The 17,494-nt window shown below is 42.9% G+C and overlaps 1 protein-coding gene across 7 annotated transcripts in view; it reads left to right on the top strand.

The window, feature by feature from the left end:
* BIRC6 (baculoviral IAP repeat containing 6) overlaps positions 1-17,494 on the top strand; it is a 471,996-nt gene that overhangs the window by 442,981 nt on the left and 11,521 nt on the right. For all 7 annotated transcript variants that reach the window (XM_073557613.1, XM_073557615.1, XM_073557616.1 and 4 more), the window contains exons 71-72: positions 64-141; positions 3,735-3,923. In XM_073557613.1, coding sequence (XP_073413714.1) covers positions 64-141; positions 3,735-3,923 — 267 coding nt within the window. The remainder of the gene's footprint in view (positions 1-63; positions 142-3,734; positions 3,924-17,494) is intronic.

Genomic DNA, 17,494 nt, shown 5'->3' with positions numbered 1-17,494 from the left:
ATAAATACGCAATAAATGTGCTGCTTGTGGTAAAGTAATGTGCATATTCTTTCATTCACACAGGTTTGTTTAAGCATACTTAACACTTGGCATGGGAGACCAGAGGAGAAATGGAATCCACAGACATCAAGTTTTTTACAGGTACTTGTATTTAATATTCTGAGAGTTATTTGAGCCATTCTTAGTCTTGTACCTGAAGCCAGGGGTGGAAGCTTATCACTTCGGTATACTAATTTTCTGCAAAATATATTGCACACAAAAGCTATTTTATAATGAAGGAACTTTAATACAAATTAAAATAGTTGTTTGTGTCAGAGGCATGGCGTCTTAAAGAAGTTTCCAGGATTACCAAAATATCTGAACGGTAGGTTCACAACCGATCAAGTTGGATCAGTAGATTCAATATTTATTAAAAAAAAAGTTACTAAACCTTTTGAAATGTGTTTTTGTTTTTATTAACATTTCATTTATTACAAGAAGATTTTGGGGGATCTTGGGGGGATCAGATTGCTCAAATCGCCCTCCCACCACCACCACCAGCTCCCCTTTTCTCCCGAGAGATGCTTGCCCAGTTCCTGTCTGAGCTCGTACACAAAGCAGGCTACGAATCCTATGCTTTTGATTATATCCGGCTATGTGCACGCTCAGGCAGGAGCTGTCTTCTGAGCTGCGCACTTTTCGGTGAGTAAGAGCCCCGTCACACATAGCGACTCACCAGCGATCCCGACAACGATATCAACGTGTCCGGATCGCTGGTGAGTCGCTACATGATCGCTGGTGAGCTGCCAAACAGACAGCTTCACCAGCAATCAGCACCAGCGACGCCAAGCGGGCGACATCGCTGTGTACTTTAGTTGCCAGCGCGCTGATGCAGGGAGCTGGTAACTAAGGTACACATCAGGTTTCTAAGGGGCGTGCGTCACTTAGAAACCCGATGTATACCTTGGTTACCAGCTCCCTGCATCAGCGCGCTGGTAACTAAGGTACACATCGGGCATCTAGGCGCTGCGCGCCCCTTTGAATCCCTGCGATTACCCTGGTTAACAAGTCGCTGGTCTCCCGCCTGTCACGCAGCGATGCGTGCTGGCCAGCGGGAGACCAGCGACCCCAAAAATGTCCAGAGGTTTCCACAGCGATCAGCGATACCCGGCAGAGGGGCCGGTCGGTGGTCAGTGTCACACACAGCGATCTTGCTGGTGAGATCGCTGTTGCGTCACAAAACTTGTGACTCAGCAGCAATCTCGCTAGCGAGATCGCTATGTGTGACGGGGGCTTAAAGGAAGGTAAGGTGGGTTGAGCAGTCAGCCAGGGTCTGCTTGCAATTATTACTGCAATAAAATGTGGAAAAAGAAAGCACTTCAAAATTTTGGTTACTCTTTAAAATACCACTCCAGATTTAAAAATATTCAGGATTGAGAGTCCTCAGTAGTTGATACCTTTTATTGGCTAACTGAAAAGATGGTAACACATTGCAAGCTTTCGAGACTACTCAGGTCTCTTCATCAGTTTCAGTTAGCCATTATAAGGTATCAACTACTGAGGACTCTCAATCCTGAATATTTTTCTATCTACTGGCTAACACGGTACAAAGATATACATCTTTCCTGTATCACTCCAGATTTATGTTTCTCTGGCTTAGAGCAGTAAGATAGAAGGAAAGACCTGCCCACTGGCCACCCCGAAGCGCAAACAGTCTGTCTCTGTGTCTGCCTCTATGATGAGGAACAGGTTTGTGCTTCGGGGCGGACTGTGGGCAGGTCTTTCCTTGGTTTCTCTGGCTTAGAGCAGGGAGATGAGACTTTGCCTACAGTCACCGCCCGGAGCACGGGCATCTCATTAGCTGAAAACTTGTAACACTGATTACACAAGAACCACAAAATGGATTTCTTCTCCCCACATATCATTTTAATCAGCACTGCCAACCTTACAGAGTCTGTAGCTTACTTAGCAAAATCATGCTGATAGGTTTGCTTTAAGAAGGCCTTCATCAGGTCTAAAGTGGCCAGTTTTTGCTCTTATTTTATTCTAGCAGCTCCCGAGTATTACATTTTTTGTGCTTTTAGAAATCCACCCAAATGTTCCATAGATAGTGGCCTTTTCAGTTTTATGTTTTTTAACAAGGGGACGAGGCTCATAGTATTTTCTGGAGTCGTGTCTGTGGGCTGCTCTGCATAATTATCCTGTGAGCACCACCCCATTGGCATAGACCATAATAAAATATATTTATATATATATATATACACACACACTTTGAGGAGCAGCGAGAATACAGTAAGAGCAGAAGCTGCCCACTTTTGAGCTGGTGACCAGTCTTCTTTGAAATTTCTTTTTTTCTGTATATGATACATATCCATGTTACTGTGGGCTGCAGAACATTCACATACAGCCTTTGAAGAAACCCTGCTTGTTTTAATGTGGTTTATGCACTGGTTAAATGGAAGCCAGCAGGACATATACGTAGTATAAATCTGATAAATGATAATGTGTAGAGCCATGCACGTGCAAGGTATTACACTGGAAAAAGAATTGAGCCTACATGACTAATTTGTCAGATTGCTTTTCCCTCATTGTAATAGCACTTTAGTTTGTATATCATGCTGAAACGTACAGCTGTCTGTCCAGGAATCGGTCATAATGATGACTTATGCTCTCCCCGAGCAGTCTGGAGAAGAGCCTGTGATTTGAGCTGTCTTGATCCAACTTTGGACTCATTAGTTACAGCAGCGTATGAATTGCTTTCCCATACTTTCCACCTGCCGCTGCGTAGGTAATCCGTATTTCTGACTGCCGATCTCCGAGAAGCACTCACTGAACTGACAGCTATTATTAAAGGAACACAAAGCCTAGAAATGGATAGGATAAAAAAGCCTATTTGTCAGTCTCCACGTATTTCACCTGAAGCAAACAGTCTAGCAGTGTCATGCTGGAGAAGAAAGTCCATCACCTCCTTTATAATCTGCTTCGTACCCTTAATGTAAATCGTGTAGTTGTGGACGTTCCTGCTGTCGCCTGGTCAGGATAAATCTGATCTAATATTTCTGAAAAAATTCCTTATGTTAGGAGATGTTCATTTTTGGGACTTTTAGGGTGGAGGACTAAAAGTTGCAGCCAGAAGTACTGCAGCAGAAGGTTTGCCACCTGATCTAATCTTGTTTCTCTCATACAATAGGAAAATGGTAGTTAGGATAAATGTCAAAGAGACTCCAAAAGTAGCATGGGGCTGGGTTTCCACGCATTGTTACTGTGCCGTGACTCAAAACTGCGCATTTTCTACCTTCAAAGTGCTGTTGTTATAGGGAGCACAATTCCAACAAAACATGCATGGCCAATACTCTTTGTAAAATGTAGGGTTTTTTTGTTTTCAACTTTGTTCTTGGCTACAGTGCTCATTACTGCAATGTGCAAACACAGCCATAAAGTGGAGGAGAGTATCATTATTATATATGGTCTTGGACATTGTGGCTGCCCCATTGGATCTACTGTGCATGTCTTCCTAGTATAATTTAGGCATGGCAGGGCACCCACTGGACTAATTTTATTTCCAATGCAGTACATTTCACCACCGGATCTAACATTTGTTAGTTTTATGGAATTTCTTATGTTCCGTATAAAGAATTACAAAGATTTATACAATCTGAATATATTAAGGTTCAGCTTGTGCTTCTCATTCTCATCTTCCCAATTCTTATGTCATTCTGTAATTGTAGTAAATGTTGATTTCTCCTTGATTGTAGGTATTAGTGTCAGTCCAGTCCCTTATCCTTGTTTCCGAACCATATTTTAATGAGCCAGGATATGAGCGTTCAAGAGGTACACCAAGTGGCACACAAAGCTCCAGAGAGTATGACGGGAATATCAGACAGGCCACAGTCAAGTGGGCCATGCTAGAACAAATTAGGAATCCTTCACCATGTTTTAAAGAGGTAAGTCTCCAATGGATGATATACTTTAAGTTTCATACAGTCATGCCTGCCTTTTATAGAACTATTGTGTTTTTTATATGAATCCAATCTGCAGGTCTCCCACTGCTTTAGAGTGAATTGCAGATTTTGTTGTAGAAATTTCTGCGACTGAATAAGGTTCCATTCGTATGAATGGGGTTGTTTCCAATACATATAGCAGTTGTAAAACCATCTGCAAAGTAGGAATTCACCCTTAAAGGGGGCAAATAGATCTAAGTATTCAGTCTCACAGATTTGATGTATACATTTTTGTGACTCTCATTCAATTGAATGGACTTTTGTAGAAATCCATGCACATTCTGCAGATATAACTTCAATACTGAGGGTTTTTGTAGTTGTGTTCAAGCATTTTATATTGGATCCCAAAAAAAGGAAATAAACTTTGAAATAGTTTTAGATACATTATAGACCTGTACCTGATCCTGGGAGTTTTTTCTTTTGATTCCTGATGAACGGAGTTGTGTGACTGCTTGTCTCAGGACCTCGACCCCCAGCAACCATTACTACTGGATAGAGGCAATGACGTATCCAAATCATATTTTCTCGGATTATAAGAAACACTTTTTTTTTTTTTTTTTCCCCCAAATTTGGAGGTAAAATGGGGGTGCATCTTATAATTTGAATATACCTTCAGAGAAGTGTGGTCCCAGGGTCGCTGCTGACAGAGGCAGGAGAGAGGCTATGCTGCGGACCCCAGGCAGGAAGGAAGGGGTGTTTAAAGGTGCGATGCTGCAGGTGTTCGGTGATGCAGGGTCTCCGCAAACATTTTGTGAAAGCCCGGAGCCCCCATACTTCCTTAGTTTACATTGCGGTTGACTCCAGGAAAATGGCCGCAGGGGGCGGTGCATGTGCAGATGGAGATCTCGGCGCCAAAATCTCCATCTGTGCGTGTGCCGTCCCGGCGGCCATTTTCCCAGAGTCCACCACAATGTAAACCATGGAAGTGCGGGGGCTACGGGTTTTCACAAAATGTCGGTGGAGCCCCCTCACCACCAAATACATGCAGCGTCGCACTTCCAAATACCCCTTCCTTCCAGCCTGGGGTCCCACAGCATCACCCCACTACTGCCTCCACCGGCAGTGACCCTGCTTCACCGCAGCCATTACTCCTGGTAAGCAATTGACTATAAGAAGCACCACCACCACTCTCGATAAGCATGGATTATAAGAAGCACCACCATTTTATTACCAAAAAGGGTTTTTTCCTGTTTTTCGCCTGAAAATTTGTGGTGCGTCTTATAATCTGGTGCGTCTTATATACTGCAAAATACAGTATTTAGGGGGGTTTTTTAACATCAAGTACTTCAAGACAGACTTACAATAAAACAGCTGTCAGCTAAAGCAACGGAATGATGTTCTATCCAACATCTATCCTAGTTAAAAAAAAAAAAAAAAAAAAAATTACACATCCAAATATTCATGTTATTTTAATAGTAAGTTCTTATTTTCCATGGAAACAACTGGATCTTACTTGAAAAATTAGCGGCAAGTGCCTTGTACAATTGATGTTTAATGTGGTGAATTGACCGATGTAATCAGAGTGCACTGTTTGAGGTGACCGTGCACATTAGATGAGTTTTTACAAAATCGACTGACTTTGACCGGACTGGCTGTTGCGTTAATCATATGAAAAAAGGAACGGCATCCTATCCAGGTGATGAAAAAATTAAAGTGATTTTTATTCTGCCTTAATGCAACGTTTCGACTAATACAGGTCTTTTTCAAGCAACTTGATGCTGTTCCTTTTTTCATATGCTGAACTGTCCTGTTTCCAATTGGGTCATTGGATTGGAGCGGGCATCCCAACATTTCTAGAATTCGACCTTTTCTTACTTTTGACTCCGCAAAAACGCTTACTGTTTCTCTTAGTCATTCTCGTCTGGACTATTGTAACTCTCTTCTAATCGGTCTCCCTCTTACCAAACTCTTGGTATCTGTTATGATCTATGTGATTATTGTTATGCTGTAATGTCTATCGTCTGTACAAGTCCCCTCTGAAATGTTAAGTGCTGCGGAATATGTTGGTGCTATAGAAATAAAATTATTATTATTAATGTTCTGTCGGCTGTCTTCTACCTTCATTGGACTGGCTGGTGAGATAATGTCTATAAGGGTGTAGAATTTAATTCCCCAAATAGTCCTGACAATAGATGTTGATGGTGCAAAGAAAAATTGGGCATGTTGTGTCTTGGCATACCAGATCCTTTGGTTGGCACAGGAGATAAGCCTCCACCAGTGGATTACTATCCATTCAAAAAAATGCACACTTGGCCTGAGCCCAGTGTCAATTCGACAATCAGATAGGTCCTTAGAAAGTCTGTTGATGTATCAGCCTGGACTCATTTCCTGCCTATGGACCTATAAACTGGGCATTCTAGTAATGCGCTATAAAAATGGACTCCAGAAGGTATTAAATGACCTTCAAGGTTAACTCAATCAAGACTGAATTAGCAGAGCCATTCATACTGAAGTCCATATAGCCCCAAGGCTCTGCGGCACATCAGACTCCAGTTTCATGGTGGTAGAGGCAACAGAGAGCATATGAAGCCAGCAGTACTTAAGCAGATAATGAAGTGTGAATGTGCTGGAAAGATTACCAAGTAGTGTCTTGTAATGCTGCTCTGTGTTTGTTGTTGTCAGCATAGAAATGAGGAGCGCGAAGGCCAGCACAGGCAAGTCACTTAGTTTAGTAGCCATCTGTACCGCTGGTTGTCTTAATAACTTGTACAAGTGCGGCTGACACCCTGCCTCTCCCTTAGAAACGTGGAGGAGTGAGATAAATCCAGATGGATATAGCCTGGTGGTAAGGCAATTGCTCACTGCAAGCAGATAATGACTTTTACGAAGTGCTTGTCTCTCCAGCTGCCTGCCTCTGTGAACTGGATTTGATGGGAATACATTTTGCTGAACGCAGAACCAGAGTCAGACATTAAATTACACTACATCTCCCAAAGGAAATATTCTTTGACTGTTGGATAACAATTTTACTTCACAAATAAATTTGTCAGGTTTTGTGAAAATTCATATATTCAGAATAACAGGGCCATTACTGTTTTTCTTTATCACACATCACATTTTATAGTTTCCTCGATCTTTCGCTGACATCTTTTAGTTGCAGCTCTGCACCCAAAGACCATGATCTGCAGACAGACCCTTCCTAATAATTATTATTATTATTATTATTTATTGTTATAGCGCCATTTATTCCATGGCGCTTTACATGTGAGGGGGGTATACATAAAAACAAGTACAATAATCTTAAACAATACAAGTCATAACTGGTACAGGAGGAGAGAGGACCCTGCCCGCGAGGGCTCACAATCTTCAAGGGATGGGTGATAATACAGTAGGCGAGGGTAGAGCTGGTCGTGCAGCGGTTTGGTCGATCGGTGGTTACTGCAGGTTATAGGCTTGTCGGAAGAGGTGGGTCTTCAGGCTCTTTTTGAAGGTTCCGATGGTAGGTGAGAGTCTGATATGTTGTGGTAGAGAGTTCCAGAGTAGGGGTGATGCGCGAGAGAAATCTTGTATGCGATTGTGGGAAGAGGAGATAAGAGGGGAGTAGAGAAGGAGATCTTGTGAGGATCGGAGGTTGCGTGCAGGAAAGTACCGGGAGACGAGGTCACAGATGTATGGAGGAGACAAGTTGTGGATGGCTTTGTATGTCATGGTTAGGGTTTTGTAATGGAGTCTCTGGGCAATTGGGAGCCAGTGAAGGGATTGACAGAGGGGAGAAGCTGGGGAATAGCGGGGGGACAGGTGGATTAGTCGGGCAGCAGAGTTTAGAATAGATTGGAGGGGTGCGAGAGTGTTTGAGGGGAGGCCGCAGAGCATGAGGTTGCAGTAGTCAAGGCGAGAGATGATGAGGGCATGGACTAGGGTTTTTGCAGATTCTTGGGTGAGGAATGAACGGATGCGTGAAATATTTTTGAGTTGAAGTCGGCAGGAAGTGGAAAGGGTTTGGATATGTGGTTTGAAGGAGAGATCAGCATCAAGGATTACTCCGAGGCAGCGAGCTTGTGGGACTGGGGAGAGTGGGCAGTCATTTACTGTAATTGATAGGTTCGTAGGGGGGGGGTCACGTGAGATGGGGGAAAGATGATGAATTCTGTTTTGTCCATGTTGAGTTTCAGATATCTAGTGGAGAAGAAGGATGAAATAGTGGACAGACATTGAGGGATTCTGGTTAGTAGGGAGGTGATATCTGGTCCAGAGATGTAGATCTGTGTGTCATCAGCATAAAGATGATACTGAAAGCCATGAGATTCTATGAGCTGTCCCAGGCCAAAGGTGTAAATAGAGAACAGCAGGGGCCCTAGGACTGAACCTTGTGGGACTCCGACAGATAGGGGGCGAGGTGAGGAGGTGGTGTGTGAGTGGGAGACGCTGAATGTCCGGTCTGTTAGGTATGATGAGATCCAGGAGAGGGCCAAGTCTGTGATGCCGAGGGATGAGAGGGTCTGTAATAATAGGGAATGGTCCACTGTGTCAAAGGCAGCCGACAGGTCCAGGAGGAGGAGGACAGAGTAGTGTCGCTTGCTCTTGGCAGTTAAGAGGTCATTGGTGACCTTAGTAAGGGCAGTTTCAGTGGAGTGGTGTGACCGGAAGCCAGATTGTAAGCGGTCGAAGAGGGAGCAAGAAGAGAGATGGGAGGACAGTTCAAGGTAGACGTGTTGTTCCAGTAGCTTGGAGGCGTATGGGAGAAGTGATATAGGGCGATAGCTAGATACAGAGGATGGGTCAAGAGAGGGCTTTTTGAGGATAGGTGTGATGGAGGCATGTTTAAAGCTTGAGGGGAAAACACCAGTTGTTAGTGATAGGTTGAAGAGATGGGTTAGGGTTGGGATGAAGACTGTGGTGAGGTTTGGGATGAAGTGGGATGGGATCGGGTCGAGTGCACAGGTGGTGAGATGTGATCTTGAGAGTAGAGTGGAGAGTCGATCTTCTGTAATGGTGGAGAAGTTGGTTTTGAAGGTGGAGGGCTGGGAATAATAATAAGAATGATTCAGATTCAGAAACATAGGTTCCTTGACTTACAGCATGTAAATCTTTTCCAAGCTAGTCGAGGAGTATACAGAGCATGAAAAAGTGTAAATCCCAATTCTACTTATTTTAGACAACTATTAAAATAAAGCTCTGTTTAGAGCTTGTATATAGAGGGTTAAGGAAATTGCTTTATAGCGCTTCCTTTAAATTCCAACTTATGGTTCGAAAAGTTTGTTACACGTTATAGTAACCAAAGTACAAATAAAGAAATAAACTACTGAACAATTCACCATATTTGCCATGTGCAACATTGAAATTGATTTAGTAGAGGTTAACATTATTTACATCAGCATTTAATTGAATATAAAAAGAAAACAAAACTGTGTAATAAGGATAAGACGTTATCCAAGGATGTTCGCCCATCACTAATAGTAATTGATCTCCAATGTCTAGGCTTAATCTATCTCATTGTTACTAAAAAATATTCTAAAATGCCCTTTTTTTGACAGACTAAATGGACAAAGGCAGAGTTGAGAGTAGTGCCATTTCTGGGGTATTTTGAAGAGTGTTACCAAAGAGTTTGTTGAAGAGGTCAAAAATTCCTGTCTGGAGATTCGAGGGCAAGACCACTAAATGTGGGTCATATTGCCAATGGCAGAATCACACCTTCAACACTTATTTGAGACATTGGGAAACAATATGGTACATATGATCTGGGGTCCTGTACCACCTGGATATGATCTTGTAATTTGTCTCAAGGATATAACATTAGGTGTAAAGATAAAAGCCCTATTTCCACTCAGACGAGGAGAAATATCCACCAGAATAAATTGGAATGGGACTGGGGAGTTTAGGGTTTCCTCAGTCTTCAGCAGTCCGCACATCAGAGAGATAATGTGAGGGGGGTTCTTCCCTGGTACAATTTTTTTTCAAATTCAGTTAAAGATCTTGTCCAGTTTTCTCGATAAGGGATTGCGTAGACCATAGGTGGGTCGGAGGGAGGTGAGGTCCTCGATGGGTTACAATCCATTTAACGAGACAACATGTCTCATCTGGGAAGTTGGTGCATTTTGTGAACCCAGGTGTCTGAAATTCCGGGGTTTGAGGGCTTGAGTGGAAACTGTATTAGAGATAATGGGACCGGAAGCTGTAAAAGTTTAAATTTAGAAGCCTGTATATCCCAAATATTTAGTAAGGTGAGGTAAAGAGGGGACAAGGGAGATGCTTCTGATCTGACTCATCCACCCCACAGCAGATCAGTGAATTAAGTTGGGTTTAAGTGTTCTTCTACTGTATTTTGGAGCAAATCCATTGAACGAGTTTATGACAATATTCAAGATGCAGCTAAGTATTGAAGCTTTTTGGTAGGCCATAAAGTCAGAGACACTCATGCCACCCCCTGATTTGGGTCGAGTTAGGACTGAGTGTGGGAGCCTGGGTTTTGATAGCAAGCCACGCCTCCCCCTAAATTCCAACTTAAACCAACATCTCTATGGAGTTTTTTCTCGGTAATCTGGTTTCCAAAATAAAGGGATTTTCTTATCACCTATAGTATATTCCCTTATCTGTTGATCCTACTTGCCTATTTACAGTGGCTGCAGCAACTTGCAGTAATGTGATTGGGCCAACCCCCATTTAGGGTGTATTCTGTGAATGCCATGTGTGTCCAAGAGAAGCATAAGCTTGAAGGGAGGACCACCCCTTTATTATATCTGGACACTTGCTACCTTAAATTTCTTCATGACAAGCTACAGTCATGGCCGAAAGTGTTGGCATCCTTGAAGTTGTTCTGGAAAATTATGTATTTCACCTAGAAAATTATTGCAATTACACATGTTTTGTTATACACATGTGTATTTCCTGTGTGTGTATTGGAACAATAGGGGAAAAAAAGGCAAATTGGACATAATTTCACACACAACCCCAAAAATGGGCCAGACAAAATTAACACCTTTAGAAATTCTGGGCATACACCCTTGGTTCAAGCATATAATGCTTGTTCATACTCACCTCTGGCGAGTAACAGGTGTGAGCAATATGAAAATCACACCTGAAACCAGACAAAAAGGGGAGAAGTTGATTCAATCTTTGCATTGTGTCTGTGTAAGCATGGAGGGCAGAAAGAGAAGAGGACTGTCTAAGGACTTGAGAACCAAAATTGTCAAAAAATATCGACAATTTCAAGGTTACAAGTCCATCTACAGAGATCTTGATGCCCCTTTGTCCACGATGCGCATCATAATCAAGAATTTTGCAAGCTATGGCACTGTAACTAATCTCTCTGGACGTGGACAAAAGTGAAAAATTGATGAGAGGTTGAAATGCAGGATAGTCTGGATGGTAGAAAAGCAGCCCTAATCCAGTTCCAAAGAAATTCACCCTGTCCTGCAGGCTCACGTTGCACCATTGTCAGCGCAAACTATCCGTCGACATTTGAATTCAATGAATCACTATGGCAGGAGGACTCCACTTTTGACACAGAGACATAAAACCATTAGACTGCAGTCTGTCAAAACAAACTTGAGCAAGCCAAAATCCTGTTGGGAAAGTGTCTCATGGCAGGTGAGACCAAGATAGAGCTTTTTGGTAAAGCACATCATTCTACTGTTTACCGAAAACAAAATGAGGCCTACAAAGTAAAGAACACAGCACCTAGAGTCAAATATGGTGGTTGTTCAAAGATGTTTTAGGCTAAGTGCACACGTAACGGAACTCTCGCGGAAATTACCGCGAGAATTCCGGAATTCCAGTCCGCGGGAAAATCGCATTTTAAATTCCCGCGATTTTCCCGCGGAAAAACTAGCATTTTGCAAGCGTAATTAGCTTGCAAAATGCTAGCGTTTTCCAAGCGATCTGGAGCATCGCTTGGAGAACTGATTGACAGGTTGGTCACACTTGTCAAACACAGTGTTTGACAGTGTGACCAACTTTTTACTACTGAGGCCGCCTATGCAGCATCAGTAGTAAAAGATAGGATGTAAAAAAAAAAAATAAAAAATGGTGTTATTCTTACCCTCCGACGTCCCGCGCATCCGTTCCCAGTAATCCTTTGCGAAAATGCTCGCGATGACGTCAGTTCTCGCGGGATCGCGACGTTTCGCGATGACGTCGCGCGAATGACCACGAGACTTCGCGATCCCGCGAGAACGGACGTCATCGCGAGCATTTTCGCAAAGGACTACTGGGAACGAGAGCATGAAGAGAAGCGGGAAGGCTGCGCGGGACGTTGGAGGGTGAGGATAACAATATTTTTTATTTTAAATTCTTTATTTTTTTCAGGAATATGGTACCCAAAGCCCGGAGGACAGTCTCCTCTCCTCCGGACCGTGGGTACCATCCGCAATTGTTCTGCTTACTTTCCGCATGGTGGGCACAGCCACATGCGGGAAGTAAGCGGAACAATGCATTCCTATGGGTGCGGGATTGCCGCGATTCCGCAAATTAATGAGCATGCTGCGGTTTTTACCGCGAAGCGATTCTGCCGCGGTAAAAACCGCAGCATTAGCACAGCATTGCGGAATCCCATAGGAATGCATGGGATGCTTATTTTTCGCGTTTTCGCGGCAAAATCGCGCGGTTAAAACCGCCGCGGAAACGCGAAAAAAACGCTACGTGTGAACTCAGCCTTAGGCTGTGTGCCCACGATGCGATTTTTAAGCGTTTTTGCCGCGATTTTCGGCGCGAAAGCGCTGCGAAAATGTTTAAAAATCTTGTACATGACGCACCCCATGCATTCCTATGGCATTCCGCACATGCTGTGCTAATGCTGCGCTTTCTTCCACGGCGGAATCGCATCGCGGAAAAAAATCACAGCATGATCATTCTTTTGTGTGGAATCGCAAAGAATTGCCACGATTCCGCACCCATAGGAATGCATGAGAATCGCTTACTTCCCGCATGTGGCTATGCCCACCATGCGGGACGTTAAGCGTCTCATGTGCGGTTGGTACCCACGGTGTGGAGGAGAGGAGACTGTCCTCCAGGCCCTGGGTACCATAGCCTTGTAAAAAAAGAATAAAAAATCGGGGTATATTTACCTTCCGAAGTCCCGCGCTGCCATCCCTGGCCTCAGCGTTCCCAGTAATGCCTTGCTGCAAGGTCCTGTGATGACGTAGTCTCGCGTGACTCTAGCGGTCTCGCGAGATCGCTATAGTAACGCGAGACCAACGTCATCACAGGTCTCGCAAGGCATCGCTGGGAACACTGAGGCCCGGGAATGCAGCGCGGGACGTCGGAAGGTAAATATACCCCGATTTTTTATTTTTTTTATCAGTTTTAACATTCTATCTTTTACTATTGATGCCGCATAGGCGGCCTCAATAGTAAAAAGCTGGTCACACTATGTTTGACGAGTGTGACCAACCTGTCAATCACTTTCCAAGCGATGCTTCAAATCGCTTGGAAAATGCTTGACTATCGCACGCGAAAATCGCGGCAAAATCGCGAACAGAATCGCGGTGAAATCGGGCGGAAAAAAACGCGCGATTTCTGGGAAGAAGTCCAGTTTTCATTGTGCGTTTTAAAACGCTACGTGGGCACATAGCCTAAAGGTTATTTTTCTGCCTCTGGCACTGGGTGTCTTGACTATATACAAGGTAACATAAAATCTGAAGAATGCCAAACTATGTTGGATTACAATGTAGTTCTCAGTGTCAGAAAGCTGGGTTTGCGTCCTAGATCATGGGTTTTCCAGCAGGATATTGACCCCAAGCATACTTCAAGAAGCATCTAAAAATGGATAGAAACAAAGGGCTGGAGAGGTCTGAAGTGGCGAGCGATGAGTCCGGATCTAAATCCCATTGAACACCTGTGAAGAGACCTTAAAATTGCTGTTGGGAGAAGGCATCCTTCAAATATGAGGGACCTGGAGCAGTTTGCTAAAGAGTGGTCAAAAATTCCAGTTGAGAGGTGTAAGAAGGTGGTTGATGGTTAAAGGAAGCAATTGATTACTTTTTTATTACAAAGGGTGTGAAACCAAATATTAAGTAGCTGGTGCCAACAATTTTACCTTCCCATTCTTTTATGTGAAATTATGTCCAATTTTGCCTTTTTTTTTCTTTTTTGTTGTTGCTGTTGCAGTACACACAAAGGAAATAAATGTGCATAACAAAATGTGTAATTGCAGTAACTTTCTGGGAGAAACACTCTGGAACAATTCCAAGGGTGCCGAGAGTTTTGGCCATGACTGTTATAGACTATACTACCAAACCGCTGTCTTACAAAATGTTCCTGACTTCAGGGCTCGTGTGATGTCATGGCACAGATAGAGATCGAGTGTTCCCGACATTGCACCCAGACTACTGTGCGAAGTCCAGCTAGTGAAAGTGTATTTCTACTGCTTAAACTTTTATTTCAGAGGAAACCCACATTTTAAAGCAGACCTGTCACTTGCCATAAATGTCATTTTTTTTGCCTGGTGTAAATGCCACTGCTCTCCTTAAACGGGTTGTCCACTATTAGGACAACCCCCTTCTCATTTCCTTTATTTGGCCCTAATAAAATAAAAACACCTACACTCGCTGGAAAGGTGTCTTTACGGGAGGCGCGTATAAGAGTTTATTTTAGTGGGGCCAAACATGGGGAATGCGAAGGGGTTGTCCAAGTAGTGGACACCCCTCTTGATCTGGCATTACTTATTTTTTGTGTTTGCATCTCCCTGCTCCTGGGATATGGCCCCTTCTTCCCTGTTTATAAATCAGCTTATTTTTTGGGGTTTTTTTTTTACCCAACTGGGCATTATGAAAACGCCCCCAAAGAACAGTAGAGCTCACTTGCTTAAAATCACTAGATGTACATACAGGGACGACAGAACCATATTTCAGGAACATAGAAGTACATGAACAAAATAAAAATTGTTGGATTCAGGAGAACTGCAGCGTTTACACCAAGTAAAAAATTACACATTTATGAGACCTGTCGTCTTTAGAGGGAAGGTATCATCAGAAAATTTCCTATTGGTTACAGGGGTTGTTCCCTTTATCGTTTGTCTCTGGGCACAGTTTTATATAAAAAAAAAATATAATAAAATTAGGCTCTACTGACCCCAGACCAACTTTTGAATCTCCATCACTGCTAGTGTATGCTAAATGCCCCACTCAGAGTTACTGATCTCATTGTGTGTGATTATCGCTCTGCTGACATGTTGTAAGCGTCGCAGTCAGCAGGGAGGGGGAAGGCAGCACTTTTTTTTTATTGTACCAAACTGTGACCAGGAACATGTCTGAATGCAGACAACTCCTTTAAATCATATTTTTGTATCAAATGTATTTTGTCACCATACCACAAGCGATGTAAAAAATAAAGGATAGGAATCTTGCAATTTTATCACTTCACACTGGCACTTTTTTAAAACTCTATCTTCCTGTTTTATGAAATACATGTACACACCCACAATTATATTCTAATGAGCATGTACAAGCATCATTGAGAAGGGAGGGTCCGCTGTGACTTTTGCTTTCTTGAATGGTGCATCCTCTTAGCTATGAATAAAGCTGTTACCTGTCATTGTAACCCTGCCTCTGCTGATAAAGCACCTCCTGAAAAGACCATGTAGAAGTCTAAAAACCATTTTAAAAAAAGCTCCAGTGTGAAAACAGCAAGATCAATTTTCTTTTTTTTTTTTTTTTTTTTTTTTTTTTTTTATAAAGATTGTGAAATTAAACAAAAAAAGTAACACAAAAAACCGATTTGCTCAACAGTTCAGTAAATGAAATTATCACTCCAGATGCTACAGGTAATGACACATCAGTCCATCCTCTAGCCTTATACTAGGCGTAGATGTTTTCCCAGTCCTTAAAACAAGTGCCATTTTTTTCATGCCCATGACATCCTACTCTGATTTGTGCTGGGGTTTTGGCCATGCTTCTATGCCCTGTGTGTTGCGTGTAGGCACAGGTAATGATGCCAGAACTCCTGTGCTGCTCCCGTACCCCGTAAACCCTTCCCTGGGTTAATATCTGGTTTCTTAGCTAGAAGTCTGATACCCATGTCATTTTAGAATGGCCTTCTATTTTATCGGAGGACATAAGTATGCACCCCCACCCCTCTCATCTGAATCTTTTACTGCCTGGACACAATCTGGTTTTGTTCGTGTCGTATATGTAAATGTTGTAGGGACATAAGATTTGTTGCATGTGACGGGCTCGGCGGAGCGGCAGCTCTGTATATGCTTTTATTTTCCGATTCAAATTAAGATAACCGGTCCGTGTTTTTATTTATACACCCTGCCTACAGTAAATGTTAGTAATTATGCCCACAACCAAAGTTAGTTTGACACTAGCCATAAATTTCCCTGGGCAATTTCACATGTCTAATTGTGTGTAAAGGTGCGCGAGTGTCAGAAATGCCGGGTTTATATCTTCCCAGAGGGATAATTGATCACATCTTGCCCCTCTTCCAAGAAACGGCTCAACCAAGGAAATTAAAAGATGAAATATTGCTGCCCGCTTTTAAAACAAAATGGGATCTTAGACCTCGTGTGTCCAGCAAAGAAAGATCGCATCTTCCTCCAGGCATGTTGCCTGTCAAAGACCCTGAAAAGCATGAGGACTGGTTTATTATCTGCCAACATAAATGTTGGTTAATTGAAGTGATTTCTGCCGCACTTATTAATGGCTTGCATATTTCTTTGTAATGGAGAGCCGGAGTGACTTATCACGAGAATAACAATTAGCAGAAAATAGTTCAAAGCAGTTGGGTGAACTTGATACATAATTACATCTGAAGCATTGCCAATAAAATATAATGAAGAGAAGACTTGGCAAATAAGACTTATTTCTGTAGTTGGAATGGAAGAGTGTTGATATGATCCGATCCTTTATCAGTCCATCTTGGGTTAAACTGGAAAAAATGCAACCATATATGTTCAGTCTGTAGAAAGGATTAGGTTTCTAAGGGGCAACGTTTTTCCTTGCAGAGGCTGCCAAGCCAGCGTAAGGAGACTTATTGGCCATGCAGTGCTCCTCTGGGAATTTTAAGTATGTAAATAGCCTGTTCAGAAGCAAGAGAGCTTGATCCTTCTGAAGTGGGTGTTTGCATATTTAAAATCCCAGAGGTACGTTGCATGTCCAAGCCAGAGGCCTCTCACCTAGCCACATCAGATCCCAGCTTTGTACTGAGGGGATGCAACAGCCTGAAATGCGTGTCTGCAAATGGAGTTTCTGGTTTAACTTTTTATCGTGTTACAGCTCGTTGACTGTTAAGATTTCTACATCCTTAGATAGCGCCGGATATCAAATCATCTTCCTTTAGAAAAGGCTAGAAAGGATTAGTATTTCTCCAGTGTCAAAGGATTTAAATGTTTGTGTACCCCTTAACCATTCACCTAAGTACTCATGCAAATGGGTTCGGTGTCAGATTGCAATGCACAAAGTGGCCACGGCTCTCTCCACCTGAACGTCCCAGCTCCATTTATTTCTATGAGGCGGTCACGCTCGGGTCAGTGATCAGACATATTTGCACTGATGTCTGCATGAGCCCGAAGATACTTATCTGCAGACCATTGTCAGATGCTAATCTTAAGCTCTCCTTTAAGTAGTTGTCAGACGATC

This window comes from Dendrobates tinctorius, unplaced genomic scaffold, assembly GCF_039654945.1.
Source record: "Dendrobates tinctorius isolate UK_male_01 unplaced genomic scaffold, ASM3965494v1 ptg000250l, whole genome shotgun sequence".
In the NCBI taxonomy this organism is placed as follows: domain Eukaryota; kingdom Metazoa; phylum Chordata; class Amphibia; order Anura; family Dendrobatidae; genus Dendrobates; species Dendrobates tinctorius.
The sequence above is the reverse complement of the archived record's forward strand: the minus strand, read 5'-3'. Positions and strand labels throughout refer to the sequence as shown.